Source organism: Eschrichtius robustus, chromosome 17, assembly GCF_028021215.1.
Source record: "Eschrichtius robustus isolate mEscRob2 chromosome 17, mEscRob2.pri, whole genome shotgun sequence".
In the NCBI taxonomy this organism is placed as follows: domain Eukaryota; kingdom Metazoa; phylum Chordata; class Mammalia; order Artiodactyla; family Eschrichtiidae; genus Eschrichtius; species Eschrichtius robustus.
In genome coordinates, this window is record NC_090840.1 from 30,057,359 (window position 1) to 30,074,817 (window position 17,459).

At 33.8% G+C, this 17,459-nt stretch overlaps 1 protein-coding gene across 3 annotated transcripts in view; it reads right to left on the reverse strand.

Moving 5' to 3' along the window:
• Positions 1 to 200: 200 nt before the first annotated feature.
• RMDN1 (regulator of microtubule dynamics 1) overlaps positions 201 to 17,459 on the reverse strand; it is a 36,466-nt gene continuing 19,207 nt past the window's right edge. For 2 of the 3 annotated variants that reach the window (XM_068525875.1, XM_068525876.1), the window contains exons 3-10: positions 17,165 to 17,261; positions 15,372 to 15,531; positions 10,057 to 10,146; positions 6,196 to 6,251; positions 4,762 to 4,849; positions 3,258 to 3,288; positions 745 to 878; positions 201 to 330 (exon numbers count right to left, since the gene is read on the reverse strand). In XM_068525875.1, the coding sequence (XP_068381976.1) occupies positions 280 to 330; positions 745 to 878; positions 3,258 to 3,288; positions 4,762 to 4,849; positions 6,196 to 6,251; positions 10,057 to 10,146; positions 15,372 to 15,531; positions 17,165 to 17,261 (707 nt within the window). In that variant the 3' untranslated portion in view covers positions 201 to 279. The remainder of the gene's footprint in view (positions 331 to 744; positions 879 to 3,257; positions 3,289 to 4,761; positions 4,850 to 6,195; positions 6,252 to 10,056; positions 10,147 to 15,371; positions 15,532 to 17,164; positions 17,262 to 17,459) is intronic. The other variant, XM_068525877.1, reaches the window with a different exon arrangement.

Genomic DNA, 17,459 nt, shown 5'->3' on the forward strand with positions numbered 1-17,459 from the left:
TGATGTGATCCAATTCATACCCTTTGTATTGCTGGTGTCTCAGGTGCACAATAATCTCAGCCTCTAAGCCATGGATATCTCTCTACCACTCTTGTAGCAATTATTTCTTTTGCCTTGTTATTTGTGAAGAAATCTAGAATTTTGTATATTTAACTTGTTAAATGGTCACAACATTAAAAGAACTGAGAAAACAACCATAGAACAGTATGGTTAATGTATTTATTATCTTTATAATTTGATGAAAAGGCACTGCTTCTTAGATATTTCACTGAAAAATTCTCAGTTCTTGTCACTGAAACCTGTAAGCAACTGAGCAGCTTCTGTCTGTATCTAAAATGGAAGAATACATATTATAAATAAACAGTACAGCACAGAGATCAACTTGTGAAACAAGTTTATAGTTTCTAAGAAATTCCAAAAAACCAGGATAGCACATTGTAAGAATAAAATTTCTTAGAGAACTTAACGCATCCACATTAGCACATGTCCCTTGCCTTTTATGTTTTAGAAATCTTTTTCGATCTGCTATATATATGTCAAACAGGAATAATTCTATATTGCAGCAAGTAATTCATACATGTTTGTTGATAGTAACTAAATATTTGCTATACACATTTGAAATAAACACTGTTATTTAACAATACGCATTTGGACAATTATGTTTTTAAAGAAGTTCTTGATTCACCTTTACTTAATGTGCCTCAGTGGAAACCTATCTGCCTTACTTTACTGGAGATGTTTTACCTGTTTATCCTCCTCTGTGTGCGCTGGATAGTCCTTGGCTTTTGTTAGCCAGAAAGCAGCAAGCTTTTTGTTGTGTAGCTTCAAATATGTCTTTCCTAGAAGGAGCAAGTTTTTGCTATAGAAGTTTGGATCCACTGTAGATAAGAAAAACAATTTAAATTTATCTCATATGAAATAGTATTGCTCTTATTTTTAAAGGCTTAATTTTTTTCATCTAAATTCCAATAATATACTTGTGTGGTCAATAAATGATTAGGCTAATTAGAATTCTCTTTTGTTCAACTATTCATATCAAAAAATTTCATAATTACCATTTACTGAGTGTCTACTATGTGCCAGGCACTATATTACACACATTTTTTCATTTTCACAGCAATTTTATAAAATTGGTACTCTATTTAATAGATGGAAAACTGAGGGTCCTGATAGAATGTAAGCTCCAGAAGGACAAGGGTTTTCTTTTTATCATCTCTTTTGCTCCCTGCATCCTAAGTGCCTAGAACAGTGCCTAGAACTGTACTCAATATACATTTGCTGAATGAGTAAATGAAATCATGATGATATGTGTGTGTGTGTATACACACACACATTTGGTCAACCTTTACTGAATGTGGGCTGTGTTTAAGCATAGATAAAACAAAGTCTCTGCTCTTTTGGAATTTATAATGAAAAGGAGAGACAAGCATGAGCACAACTAAATGTAATATAGGAATAAAAGGAATGCTTTGATAGGTGTACAAATTTTAAAGTGCTATGAGAAACCAAAGAAAAAGCAACTAACTAAGAGGTTACACCTGGGCTAACTTGGAGGCTAAATAGAATTTTAGCAGGATTCTTGGCTGAAGCAAAAATGTGAACAAAAAGCCTATGAATGAAAGCATGGGACTGTCTCACTAACTTCATTAATTCTTTCTACAGTTTCCTCCTATCAACCTGGGACCCTTCTATATTCAAAGCATAATTCTTCCTGGATATAATTTATGATTAACTCCATTTGCCCCTTAACCCAAAATTGTTTTATTTCTTTAATTTGAACATATTTGTGAGATGCCATGTTGATGTGCTTAAAGTTTCCTTGGAGTTAAGTAAATTCATTCCTTCATTCATTCATCTACTTACTCATTCAGCAAATTTGCCAAGCATTATGTGCTAAGCAATGAGGATTCAACTGTGAGCAAGAAGACAGGGTCCCCATCTTCCCTGAATTTAGTTTTAGACATGTAAACAAATATTCATACTATGGAGTGATAAGGGCCATGATGGAGGAAGTAAAAGGTACTAAAAGCATAGGAGGAGCTTCTAAACCAGACATGGGCCATAAGGAGAGGGCCCCCCCCTAGAGGAAGTGACCTTGAAGGTAAAACCTGGAGGATGACTGGAATTACCAAGGATTATTTTAGTTCCACAAGAGTATGATCATGTTTTTTTCAACAACCCGAATCCTTAAGCCTCTAAGGCCCTATTTTAACTTTGCAATTACACTTCTAAGTCTCTGAGGAAACTGCATTCCCAGATCATATCCATGATATGTAAAACTACCATCTTGAGAGGATATCAATGGAAGGTAGTTAACAGTAAATCAGAATTAATGTATTACAGATAGAGTTAAAATTCAGACAAAATTCTTTAGAAGAAATGTGTTTTAAAAAATGCTTTGCTATCATGAAAACATTTGAACAAGTCCATATGAGTAGGCTCTAAAATTTAATAAATTGTCTTTAATTTTCTTCTGATTAAGTTTTATAGAAATATATTTGCAATGGTTTTTTTTGGGGGGGGGTGTACTTGGTAACAAAGGCTTATGTCCCTTACTTCTTTAGTTTCTCCTATTAATATTAGGAAGGATAATCTTAGGATAGGCTGATGCTCTCTAGGCTGGCTATTTCTTCAAAGTAAGAGTGCAGGAAACTCTTTGTCACAAAAGACAGTATCTACAATAGAACAAAAACTGGCCTGTTTTAAAACCAGAGAGTTCTCATTTCAGTGCCATCTGAAACTTGCTGAGAGAGTCCATCTTAAAAAAGTATTTTCCTGTAACTATATGTAAGGTGACAGGTGTGTTAACTAAACTTGCTGTTGTGATCGTTTCGCAATGTATACAAATATCAAATCACTATGTTGCACACACGAAGCTAATACAATGTTATATGTCAATTATACTTCAATTAAAAAAAAATAAAAACTTTAAATGAAAATAAATAAATGCCTCTGATTAGCTGCGTGATCTTAAATAAACAGTTAATCTGTCAAAGCCTCCTCTCAAAAAGGAAGGTTGAATTACATCAAATGAAGGACCATTCCAGAATTACAGCTCTAAATTCAGTAGCAGTCTATTTCTTACTCAGGTGATCGCTACTAAATAAGGACTTTAAAAATTATTTGATAATGTCTAGCTCAAAAAAAGTTTATGAAGTATATCAGAATAACTTATTTTTGTTTAAAAAATTCCTATTATATGTGAAGCATTCATACAATTTTAAGTATATTAGTATGTGAAATAAAAAATTTGTTACCTTGCTCTGCCCTGTGAAAGTAGCCTAAGGCCTGTTAAAAAGACAAAAAACCCAAACACAATGAAAAGTATTAAAACAGAGTCAATTTTAAAAAAGCATTTTCTCAAAAGATCTATTCCTATATTAAATATAAGACAGGAAGTAAATTAAAACATCTTAAAATAATGGTCCCAAATGTAAAATAGATAGCTAGTGGAAAGCAGCCACACAACACAGGGAGATCAGCTCGGTGCTTTGTGACCACCTAGAGGGGTGGGATAGGGAGGATGGGAGGGAGACACAAGAGGGAGGAGATATGGGGATATATGTATATGTATAGCTGATTCACTTTGTTATAAAGCAGAAACTAACATACCATTGTAAAGCAATTATACTCCAATAAAGATGCTAAAAAAAAATAATGGTCAATTCATCAACAGTGAGAGGTTAATATAGCAAAATTGACCATAACACTATTAAATCATCAGAATACAGATTACAATTATGTGGACCATTTCTAGTAATAACTTGACTGCTACTTAGAACTCGTACCAAACTGGCATCACATGCAGAGAGGAAAGAACATGATCATGTGCAACTCAGATACTTTGACCTTTCTCTTCTTAAATCATAACAGGGACTACCAATAAAAACTAGATAAAATCAAAAGCTGAGTTTATTCAGTGATATAAGTCATGCCAATGAATTTTTTTAAGTCCTTTATTACTGAAATTCCTGTATAAAATTTTAAGGTCAGTCTGAAACTCCCTGCTGATCGTGTCTTTTTTTCTTAGAAAGCACATTCTTTTTAATAACAAATATTTCCCAACTCTGTTCTAACTATACAACTAAATATTCTTTGCATCAAATTCTGCACTATAGCTTCACAGAAAACATTATGATACAAGTATTGGAACAACTTTTTCAACTGTCTGCTTCCTTACTCTGAAAATTTTGTGATGAGTAAACCCAAAATATTTGCCCAGAAATCCCTTTCAAATTTTATTTTTAACAGGAGAAGCAAAAGGCCTTGGAAATATGAAAGACCACGAGCCTTTCAAACCTGCTGTGAAAAAAATGTTATAATTACTCTTCATTACAATTCAAACACAATGAATTACAAATTCATTATCAATACAAACACATGCTTTAATGTCCAGGTAAATGACTCTTACCTTACGGAATGTGTACCTAAAACATGCTAAGAAGCAAATGCTATATTTCTTGTTCTATTTTATCATTTTTATATGGTATAGATTTCAAGCAGAAAATGAAGGTAGATTTTAGTCATGGGTTATTTTAGCTGACAATATACCAGAATTATCAGCCACTCACCTAAAGGGGAAAAAAAAACACTCACCAGTCACAGATAATAATTATTAAGCCTTTCTGATAAGATAGTTGCACTGCATCATTAGAAACGTGCTCAAGTCCCTCACTGATCAGAACTCCAGATGTGTGGACACTGTAGAGTGGCACAGCAGTTAAGAAATCAGTACTAACTTAACAAAGGACATCACACTACCTCCTCATAGGTGGAACTAGGAGGAGTTGCAAACAGCATTTTAGCAATTCTTCTTTGATACCAAGGCATTTCAGCAAATGTGTAACACCTATAGGGAAATAAAATGACACGTACATTCAAATTAGTTCTTAAAGAGAACTAAGCAACTTAACAGATATAAAAGGAATCTTCTCCTATTATATGTTTAAACAGTCTGTACTTTACATAATATCCAGTAGGTTAATATTTATACTGAATTATCTAGGGACTGATTTATGTTGATCCATCAATTACAGTGTATACTGTGACAGTAAAAATAGTAAGTAATATTTATAACTGTAATGATAATACGGTACATCATTCACCTTTTGAGTGCTCACTTTGTGCCAAGTGCTGAGCTAAGTGATTCTCTCATCTACTCCTTACAATCGTTACCCCTATTTTTTTACATAAAAATTAACTCAGAGAAGTTAAAAAAAAAAGAAAAATAACAAAACTAAACATGATATACCTAAATAACAATGGCAACCAACAATTTAAAGTCTACATATTTGAAAGGGTGTGGCAAATATTTAACATCCAAAGCTCTTGACAATTTTCTGAAATAAGTAGGAAAAAAAGTGTTGGATCTTTGATTAGGGTCTGAACTCCTTGAGGATGAAACTACTTCATTCATGTTTGCTTGCCAGCATCTTAATTACTGACTGTCCCTCAACTGTCATTAATTCTCAGTAAGTGTTTTCTTAGTTAAATGTGTCCTTTATCCTGAAGGATATTTACTTCTCTTTTAAAAGAGTTTGATATGGGACTTTACACTGTTACCCCTCATAGAAGACAATAAATACTCAGCTCTGTAGACTACACCCAAAGAAAACAGTGGCAAACCTGTCTCAAGAAAGACTCTCAAACCAGTACGCATTTAACACATTGGTGTACGCTCATACCAGCAAAATAATGATGTGCTCTGAACAAAGGTTACATAAAAATGGAAAGATACTGAAAGTCAGATTATATTATACCTCAGATGAATCAGACTGTATTTGACACACCTTGAAGATACCAAGACCCTCTTAGGGCATCCTACTGTATTACTATAGTTAGATTAATCCAATTCCATTAAGTCTGGTAAATAAGAATAGTCTTTCCCAAAAAAAGGAATTTAAAGGTCTAACGAAAAGTTTCAATGCCTTTTTAGTCTTAGTACGTTTCTAAATGATCTGAATAACAATGTTTAACAAGATCACAATCAAATTTAGTATTTTCTAAATACTAAACACTAAATAACCAGTACAACTGCTAGTTAATATAATGGATTAAACACTCTTGACTGCCAAATAATATTTTTAAATATTTTACATTTTGCTTTTTTATATACTACCAAAGAAGATATGTATACATACTACAGAAGATCATACTAAATACCATTGAAATATTTATTTAAAGAAATTTTCTTACCAAATACCCATAAGGTGAATTGCAGTAGCATCTTTAGGGTTGAGTTCAATTGCTTTCTAACAAGAAATGAGAAAATGAATCATATTTGTTTCCTAAACACCAATAAGTACTTTACTATGTTTGCTGAAGAAACCATGATTAAAAACAATTGCAACCCTGCATTTCAATTTTTCTGATAATCAACACCAACTTTCTTCCTAATTTTTTTTTTAACACCTTTATTGGAGTACAATTGCTTTACAGTGTTGTGTTAGTTTCTGTTGTATAACAAAGTGAATCAGCTATATGTATACATATATCCCCCTATCCCCTCCCTCTTGCACCCCTCCTAATTCTTTAATTAAATTTATTTCAGTACACTATCAATGCCTCATACTAAGGTTACTATTTTATAAGATTCAGAGGGACTTCCCTGGTGGTCCAGTGGTTAAGAATCTGCCTGCCAATGCAGGGGACACGGGTTCAATCCCTGGTCCAGGAAGATCCCACATGCCGCCGGAGCTACTGAGCCCACGCACTACAACTACTGAGCCCACGCACCACAACTACTGAGCCCACGTGCCTAGAGCCCATGCTCTGCAACAAGAGAAGCCACCGCAATGAGAAGCCCGTGCACTGCAACGAAGAGTAGCCCCCCGTTCACCGCAACTAGAGAAAGCCCGTGTGCAGCAACAAAGACCCAGCACAGCCAAAAATAATAAAATAAAAATTTTTAAAAATTAAAAAAAGATTCAGAAAATGATAGGATTTATCAAGATGAAGAAAATACAAAATCTGTAAACAAATCTAATTTTGAAAACTAATAATCTATAGCTCTCAATATTTCTTCTAGATTAAAGGAAAAATAAATAAGAAAGTTCCTTTTTGGCAAATCCTATATGACTATTGAGTAAAAGTATTCTTTGTTAAAAGAACAAAATACAAAATAATTTTAGAAAGTCTCTTTCTATGTGCAAATTTTGTTTAACTTCCCCACCTACACTTAACAAAGGAAAAATAAATACTACTTGTTCACAGAATTTATTATGTATTATATAAAATATATTGATAAAGTCTCCCTAATTTCTATTTACTATGTGAAAGTCCTATGTGAACTAATGTAAAACATAAACTACAGAATAACTTTAAAGAAACGACTCCTCCTTTTATCCATTATTTTGTTGAAAACCACTCAGGAAATCTCATAGATTTAATGTTAATCCTACTAATGATAAAAAAAGTTTAAAAAAATTAGGACTCCCTAGCTTATGCTTTTCTATAGACACATATTTTCACTTTCAGTTGATAATGTGTGGGATACACATTTTCAAATACCTGTACTGGTTACCAGAGTGGTTCTGAAGCCAGACCACCAAGGTTTAAATCACAGCTCAATGACTTCTTACTTTTTGACCTTGGCAAGTTCTATATTCTTTCCATGCCTGAGTTTGCTCTTGTATAGGATCAAGAAAGTAGTACACCTACCTTATAGGGTTGTGGTGAAAATTAAATGAACAAGTAACAGGAGGTGCTTAACACAGTAATATTTTCTGTCATCAGGATCATCATTATTTTTACCTTTCATAAGTTTCAGACTCTTTATTACCACCACTGATCATAATGTTAGTAACGGGAGAGATAATAGCTAAAATAAGGCTAATCAAGTATGACTTGACAGAAATCCTGTTATCAATAATATGGGTAAGAATAAGCACTGACCTAATTTTTACTCTTCTATAAGTAGAGTGATATGATTTACACAGCAAAATATATTTTAAAGTATATACAACTTATATTCAAAGCAACCTTTCCCAATCAGAGTTCCACTAGAAAATTAAGCCCTACAAAAAATTATATGAGTAACTACATTTTCCATTCTACCAAGAATGGTACAGAGCTAGTCCATTTTGATGCAAGGAAGAGAAGTTAATTCATCATACACAATGGATGCCTTGGGGCATTACAGTTTAATTTTCTTTTGGGATGGATTGAGAGGGGCTATTCTCAAGCAAACCTTTTCTTTTGTAATTCTTTCTGCCATTAGTTTAAACGTCTTCAAAAACAATGCAAAGATAATAATTCCTTATGACTTTAGATGTAATAATGGAATCTGAATAGAAGTAGTATAAATGATCTTTTAGCATGTAAATACTTAACACTGTCATTTTTAAATAACACATACACATTTGAAAACTTACGAAAAACATTGGTTATTTTTAAATAATCCATAGCCTTCACTGTTTCTTTAAAGTATACATTAATATATTTTCTGCAGTATTTCATTATTCACATTGGAAGTTATCTGTCAGGTATTTCTACATCCCAAGGTACAGAGTAATTTAAATGATTTATCTAATGACACTAAGTAAATTACTATATTTCACTGAATCTAAGATACCATAAACGTTATGACACATCATTATTTTATATACCACTAAGAAAAAAGCACTGCCAATTATAAGATACCACTGATTATATATAATGCAATCTGATTTCAAAGGTCTTAAAACGTGAAAAATGTATATTATTAAATTGAAATATATATGTATGTGTATCAATATATACGTATATATGTGTGTTTGTGTGTGTGTGTGTGTATATATATATATATATATATATATATACACTACTGATGCCCAAATAAGAAGCTAGGTCTCCTGACTCCTAGTCCAATGTTCTTTTCCACTAGTCATTACATTAACTAGGAATTGAGACTATAACGATAAATGTTTGTTTTCATCACTTTCTCTTCCTGTGTGTTTTTGAGATGGTCTATAATATCAAAAGACAGGGACTTCCCTGGTGGTGCAATGGTTAAAAATCCACCTGCCAATGCAGGGGACACGGGTTCGAGCCCTGGTCCGGTAAGATCCCACATGCCGTGGAGCAACTAAGCCCGTGCGCCACAACTACTGAGCCTGCGCTCTAGAGCCCGCTAGCCACAACTACTGAGCCCACGTGCCACAACTACTGAAGCCTGCGTACCTACAGCCCGTGCTCTGCAACAAAGAGAAGCCACCACAATAAGAAGCCCACGCACCGCAACAAAGAGTAGCCCCCACTCGCTGCAACTAGAAAGCCCGCGCGTGGCAACAAAGACCCAACCCAGCCAAAAATGAAAGAGAGAGAGAGAGAGAGAAAGAAAGACAGACAGACAAATACACTGGGTTTTTAGCTGCAGTTTTTTTGTTGTTTGTTTTTGTACAACGGAATAGTGTGTATGCACATCATGAAATATACAAACCCCTGGAGAATTTCTGGCACCTAAGGAAGAGCTTACTATAAATAAGTAAATTAACTTTGGGGGAAATATTAAAACACACACAGAGATCATAATCGTATACAGTACTATTACCTTTGGGAGTAGTATGTCAATTGTATTAGATTGTTAGATGAGACTACACCTCCTGGCACTCAGGACTTTGTATAAGCCTCTCCCACGTTCTCTAGCCTTGGCCACGTTACTTGTTTAGGTCGACAGGTTATTACCAAATGTGATGCAAACATGCTTGATAAAAGTCTGCACGATGGAAATTTTCCCTTGGAATGCTCACTCTTGGAAGCCAGCTACCATGCTATAAAGAAGCTTGGGCTACACTACTAAATGATGAGAAGAAAAGTAGAGAGAAACTGTTGTAGATGAGAGGGCATCTTCTACATTCCCGTCCCAGCTGAGGGTCCTGGTGAATGTAGCCCTCTAAATGACCTAAGCCACAACAAGCAGAACAGAAGCACCACTGTGCACAGTTAATCCACAGAACTGTGAGAAAGAAATAGTCATTGTTTTAGGCCACTAAGTTTTAGGTGGTTTGCTATACAGCAAGAGATAAGTGAAACAGAAATCTACTCAGAAAACTAATGACTTTTAAAGTTCATCAGTACCTCAAAATGCTCCTTGATCACGTAGGCATTTGCAATTTTAGCCCTGATTCCTTCATAATCTCCAACATCGCTAATACAGATCGCATACCACTAAAAATAGAAGAAAAAAAGGTGTAAGAATAATAATACTCAACAGTATTCCATTCAATACAAGGTAAAACTGAATAACTATTGATATTTATTCCTCAGTATTCATTTAATAAAAAGCCGAGCACAAAAACTGTATTAAATATACTGGAATATACAAGAAAAAGTAGACATGGCCCTCAAGGAACTTGGACATGTTTTTAGAGAACTATAATACAAGGCAGAGGGTAGTGAATCTCTAAGAAAGTTACCAACACAATGGGGAGATAACGATTCATATTTATGGTATGAATATAAATTTAGAGAAACATGCGATTTAATAATTATCATTTTATTTTCTTATTCTATTTTCTTGGAGCTGCTGCTTCTCCCACACCTTCATTGTTATAGTAATAACAGCCACATTTGTCAATTGTGACCTTGTCCCCACACCCATAGCTGGACACAGACCCAAACTGAGATAATCTGAGTTTCTTCCCTAAGAACCAAAACCAAAATATCCAAGCTTCATAAACCCAGATGCTGTGGAAAGTCACAAAACTGAGGATGAGAAAAAAACTAAAGTAAAAAAAGATTTGCAGATAACAGCAAAGAGGAAAGACAATGAAGCCTCAGAGCAATTGAGCCAGTTTTTCCTGAAGCCTAAATGCATCTTGCCTTTGGGTTCTGTGAGATACAATAGTTTCTTATAAACACGCACCATTTCTTTTTGTTTGTGCTTATATCTGTGAAATTTTAATAATTATAACCATAAAAATATTAATACTTAAACTTCTGTTTAAATCTATTCTCCACCAAAATCTTTTGTATCTTGATATTTTTATTGAAAATAAAAGAGTATAATTTAAAACACGCACTGACTATGCTCATTTAATCTCCATTGACAGTCACCCAGCTGCCCAAATTCAGATGACTAGAGGTGTCATACAGCGTTTCAAATTTGGTGCTCTGATCTTTTCCCACATATCAGGGCTCTAGATAAAATCACCTTCTCTTATGCATTTAACTATCATCTATATCAAAGCAAACACAAACTTATGGATGAATCCTAAACATTCTGCTTAGATTGGCATTTAGTTACTACATAGGACTGTTAATTAATGATCATACTAGCAAGAGCTGATGGTAGGAGCTGTGATCATGGGTGATTTTTATTTCCATATTGGTACTTTTTTTCAATTTCCAAAATGTCTATTTTCTGTAATGAGTTTACATTATTTTTAAAGAAAACTTTTCTTTTATAACAGATAATCTAGCCAAGAAGGGGTAATAGATACTATACCTACCTTCTTGCCTGAAAGACTAAAATAAGCAGACAAAATATAAGAAATAAAGACTCTCAAGATATTATACACATCAGGCAACAGTGACATCTCACAGACGAGAAACAAACGAGCCCCATGGCTGCCCTGGAGAAATTTCTAGGTTGAAGCCCAGGGAGGCAAAATAGGCCAAGCAGTGTCTCTGCTTTGAAGAGATGGAACTGGGAGTCTGGGGAAGCCCAGGTGTCTGGAGTTCACAGAGCAGAATACTGTAGAAGAAATAGCTGACCGGAGCTAGAACTCCAGATGAAGAACTGCAGAGGGTCACCCTTTTCAGCTGAGTAAAGATCATCGCTTGCATATGAAGAGACTATCCAAGGCTGAGAAAAGAACCACCCAAAAGGTTTAGAAATCCAGAGCTCACAAAGATCTAGGAATATCAGTTGTAAGGAAAACAACAACAACAAAAAAACCCCCTCCAAATTAAATGCTACTCTAGTTCTGCCTAAAAGCCTTCTTTCCTGCTACTTTGAAGATCCTCTTTGACAGTTACTTGACACTGAAAAATTACAAAACACTGATGGAAAAAAAAAGACCTAAATAAAGGGAAGAATGCATAAGTTCATGGATTGGAACATATCGTTAAGATGGTGACAGTCCCCAAATTGATCTACAAATTCAAAGAAATCCCTTTGAAAAACCCAACTGGCATCTTTGCAGAACTTTACAAGCTGATCCTAAAGTTCATACGGAAATTCAAGGGACTGAGAATAGTCAAAACAAAAGAAGTCAAAACAAAAGAAGAACAAAGTTGGAGGACTCATACTGCCTTATTACAAAACTTACTACCAAGCAATAGTAATCAAGACATTGTGGTACTAGCAAAAGGATACACACTGACCAATGGAATAGAACTGAGAGCTCAAAAATAAACCCATACATTTATGTTGAACTGATTTTCATCAAGGATGCCAAGACCATTCAGTGGAGAAAGAATAATCTTTTCAACAAATGGTGGCAGGACAACTGGATATATATATGCCAAAGAATGAATTTGGACTCCTACCTCTCACCATGCATAAAAGTTAAGTCCAAATGTACCAAAGACCTAAATGTAAGAGCTAAAAAATATAAAACTCTTAGAAAGAAACATAGGTGAAAACCTCTGTAACACTGGATTGGGCAAGATTTTTAGATATGACATCAAAAGCACGAGCAATCAAAGAACAATAAATATATTGGACCTTATCAAAATTAAAAACTTTTGCAAAGAACACTATTAAGAAAGTGAAAAGACAAGCCACAGGATGGGAGAAAATATTTGCAAGTCATATATCTAACAAGGGACTAGTATACAGAAAATATTCTCTTACAATTCAACAATAAAAAGACAAGTTTAAAAATGGGCAAAGAATTTAAATAGACATTTTCTCCAAGGAATATATACAAATGTCCGATAAGTATATGAAAAGATGTTCAATATCACTAGTCATTAGGAAAATGCAAATCAAAACCAAGATTAGATACCACTTCACACCTGCTAAGATGGCTATAATTTTTTTAAATGGACAATAACAAGTGTTGGCAAGGATGTGGAAAAACTGGAACCCTCATACACTGCTAGTGACAATGTAAAATGGTACAGCTACTTTGGAAAATAATTTGACAGTTCCTCAAAAAGAATTACATAGAATGACCACATGAACCAGTAATTCCACTACTAGGTATATACTCAAAAGAACTTAAAACATATTTAAACAAATACTTGTGCACGAATGTTGATAACTACACTATAAGCAACAGCCAAAGGTAGAAATAAATGTCCATCAACTAATGAATGGATAAACAAAATGTGGTATACAATGAAATATTATTCATCCATAAAAAAGAATAAAGTACTGATAAATGCTGCAAGGTGAATGGACTTCAAAAACAATGTAAGTGAAAGATGTCAGACACAAATTATCCCATATTGTATGATTCCACTTCTATGAAATATCCAGAGTAGGTAAAGCCATAGAGACAGAAAGCAGATTAGTGGTTGTCAGGGGCTGGGAATAAGAGGGAATAGAGAGTGACTGTTTAATGGGTAGTGGGTTTCCTTTTGAGGTGATGAAAATGTTTTGGAACTAGAGAGAGGTAACTATTGCATAACACTGTAAATGTATAAATGCTAATGGTATAAAAATGCGAAGTGTATAAAATGGTTACTTTCATGTTATGTGAATTTACCTCAATTAAAAAAATAAATAAAAGCAGACGTTCACACAAAAACTTGTACGGAATTATTTATAGCAGCATTATTCATAATAGCCAAAAAGTGGAAACAACCCAAATGCCCATCAGCTGATAAATGAATAAACAAAAATGGTATTTCCATACAATGGAGTATCATTCAGCCATAAAAAGGAATGAAGTACTGTCATATACCAACATGGATGAACGTTGTTCATCCATGGCTAAGTGAAAGAAGCCAGACACACAAAGGCCACATAACGTATGATTTCATTTACATGAAATGTCCAGAATAGGCAAATTAATAGAGACAGAAAGTAGCTCAGTGCTTGCCAGGGGACAGGAGCAGGAGACAACTGGGACTAACTGGTTATAGATATGGGGTTTGTTTTGGGGGTAATGGACATGTTCTGGAATGAGATAGTGGTGAAGGTTGAACACCATAGTGAAATATGCTACAAACCACTGAAGTGTATACATTACAATGGTGAATTTTACATAATGTGAAGAATATAAAACAAGTAAAAATAAAAGCAAGAATTAGCATCTCCTTACAAGAAGTACAGTTAAATATAAAGGCACAAATAAAAGGACAGAAAAGGATGTAACATGTTAACAATCGAAAGAAAACAAGAGTGGTTACATTAATATCAGACAAAGTAGACTATAAAACCAAGAATATTTCTAGAGATAAAGCAGATCATTTTACAATGATAAAGAGGTCAATGCATCAAGAAAATACCAATGCTAAATGTTTATAATCCTAATAACAGCACTTTAAAATACATGGTGTAAAAACTAAAAAAATTGCAAACAAAAACAGATAAATTTACAATCATACTTGGAGATTTCAACACCCCTCTGTCAATAATTTATAGAAGTAGACAGAAAATCAGTAAGGATATAGAAGATTCAAACACTACTATCACTATCAACCAACTTGACCTGAATGACATTTATGAGATATACCCAACAACAGCTGAATAAATATTCTTTTCATGTGCAAAAAGAACATTTACAAATATGGACCATATTCTGGGCCATAAAACAAGTCTCAGCAAATTTAAAGGGTCTGTATGTTTCATCCTTAATATAAACAAGCAGTGGTAGAAGTGGGGGTCGGGGGGAGACAGAACCATCCCCTAAAGGGAGCATTTGGAAACGCATGGAGACAGAATTTGGTTGTCACAATGATTTGGGGGCTCCACTGAGGACAGTCTAGTATGATAAAGTGATGTCCTAATCCAAAATACCAATAATGTCCCCTAGTCTCCCCACAGTATCCACTGAATAACATTCTAAACCAGTCAGGAAATCCAGAAGCTAGTGGAGTTACATGTAAAAAGTTATACTAGGTCTCAGCTGTCCAGCTGCTATACTCCTACCTCCACATAAAACAGAAATATAATGTGAGGAAAATGAGAAAACATTTGTCCAGTGTTCGTACTACTAGAAATGAAGATTGAGGTAATTCATGAAACTACTAACACTTTGGTTTAAAAATAAGCCTTCACAAAAGTAATTTATCAAACATACTAATGAACTTAGAATAAATGTTCAAGAATGCAAAGAACTACTTCTGTTTGAAAAAAATGTTATAAAAATAAACCTCTTCCCTATTTCTTTAAAAGAGAGCTATTTCTTTCCTATGGAAATTAGAGACAGTAGGTAAGTACAGACCAATGTCCCTCTCAGTACATGGTAACAGTTACAGTACTGTAAGCACCTCACCTTATGAGCCGCAAAACTTGACTCATTTTTTTCTAGTGCCCTTTTTGCATACTCTAGGGCTTCATACAACAAGAGTTTTTTCTCCTCTTCTGAGGTTCCACTGAGTTGAGCTTTATCACGTGATGCCCGTGCCAAACGCCACAATAACTCTGCATCTTCACTGATTTGAAATAAATATAAAACAACAACCATTTTAGCTCAATTTTAAAATTGTTAAAGGTCATATCACTAATGAATACATACGGTCTTTCAGGTCAGTGAGGATACAGCGAGCAATATGATATCAAAATCCGTTTTTCATGTTAAATTTATTATTTTCTACCATACAAAAACTGTATTTGACAAAATTTCCTACAAAATATCCAATATTATACATAAACATTAACTTACTTATAATATCTAAAATACTAACTTCCTTAGAAAATATCTGTATTTGAATTCTCTGAACACTTTCCCTACAAAATTCAACATATAACTTGGAAGCTTGACTTCAGTGGCACTGTGCTTCAGACAGCTCACTAACTGGTTCAGACAGTACCATAAAATACATAAATTTATAGACAAGATCATGCTCTATAAAACAAAATGCTGTATCCATAGCTCCAAATACAGTACCTGGCACACAAAAAAATATATGATAAATATCTGTTAATGAATGAATGATTAAATACAATGTAATCTCAAAATAAATCTTATCTTTGAATGTATCATCCATGCCATGATGCATGAAATATTTAAAGCTTTGGACTCCTTGAAGAACTGCCATTTAAATATAATTATATAAGACTTGAAATGGCTAATAAATAAAACAGAAACCAAGATTAAAAGTTAGGAATATTTCTTTAAAAACTAACCTTAAATTCCTTTTTATTAAATGTTTGTCTTTAAGCCTACTACATTATACATTTCTTAACAAAAATACTATTCACATAAAGTTAAATGAAACTAAAGGTAGCAATAGTATAACTATAATTCAATGAATATGGAATAACTACCTTGTAGCTTACTTTTCAAGTAACTGAAATGACTATAAAATGCCAAGCCAACCACCTCAAGTTACTGAGGGAACAATGCAGAAGGAAAGTTGGATCCTATAGATATTTAGGAAGTAAAATTGATGGGTCTTGTGGGGAAAACTGGTTTGGGGAATCTAAGAAAGGTAGTTGAAAATGACTCAATATTTTCAGTTCAGGAGATGAGGTAAATCAGTGATCTGGAAATGCCATCTAGCCTGATTTGACTTATTTTATTGGGCTGAATCTCCCTCCTTCTCCATCCTCCCCCCAAAAAATGAGGGCACATTAATACACCAGACTAAGCATGTAAGCTAATACTAAAAATAGAAAAAGGAGGTATTTTTAGTTCCTCTATGAGACTGTGCTTCACAGCGATACACAGATATCATTCAATGGTGACAAAAAATCATCCTAGCTCATTCAAATCTTAAAGCAATAAGAAATTAATTTAGAAGAAATGAGAAATATACATATAGATAAGATAAACATCTATTCAATGACTACCTTGTATTCAAAGTAAAATAACAAAATGAAAAAAAATTTCAACATTCAACTAGAGTAAGTAGAACCACCTTTTCTGAATGAGATATAGGTAGCACTTTTGAGTCACTTAACATTAAGAAAAAAATCATACTATAAATTAAACTCTAAGATGTATTATTTTGAAGTAAAAACTTTTAAAAACTATAAAAATTCCAAGCACCAAGAATATTTTAATTGTTAAATAACAAAAAATTTCAGGAAACCACAAACCCAGGCCTATCACACATAGCCCACCTTTCCTTGTACTGGGATAGCAACTGGTAAAGTTTTTCTGTTTCTCCACTTTCATATAGGTAGTCTGCTTGTTCAAGGATTTCTTCAACTCTGAAGACTATAAAAGAAAAAGACACAATAAAGTAGGTCTTCCCAAGCCAGATGGCAATAATTCTAAGAAACATGAACACTTTTATATAGAAGCAAAAGAAATTAGATACAGAAATCACCTATAAAGAAAGATCAGAAATTCTGAACAATTGAGATGTAAGTATAGTCGAAATAAGTATGAAGCTATCACACATAATAAGTGATT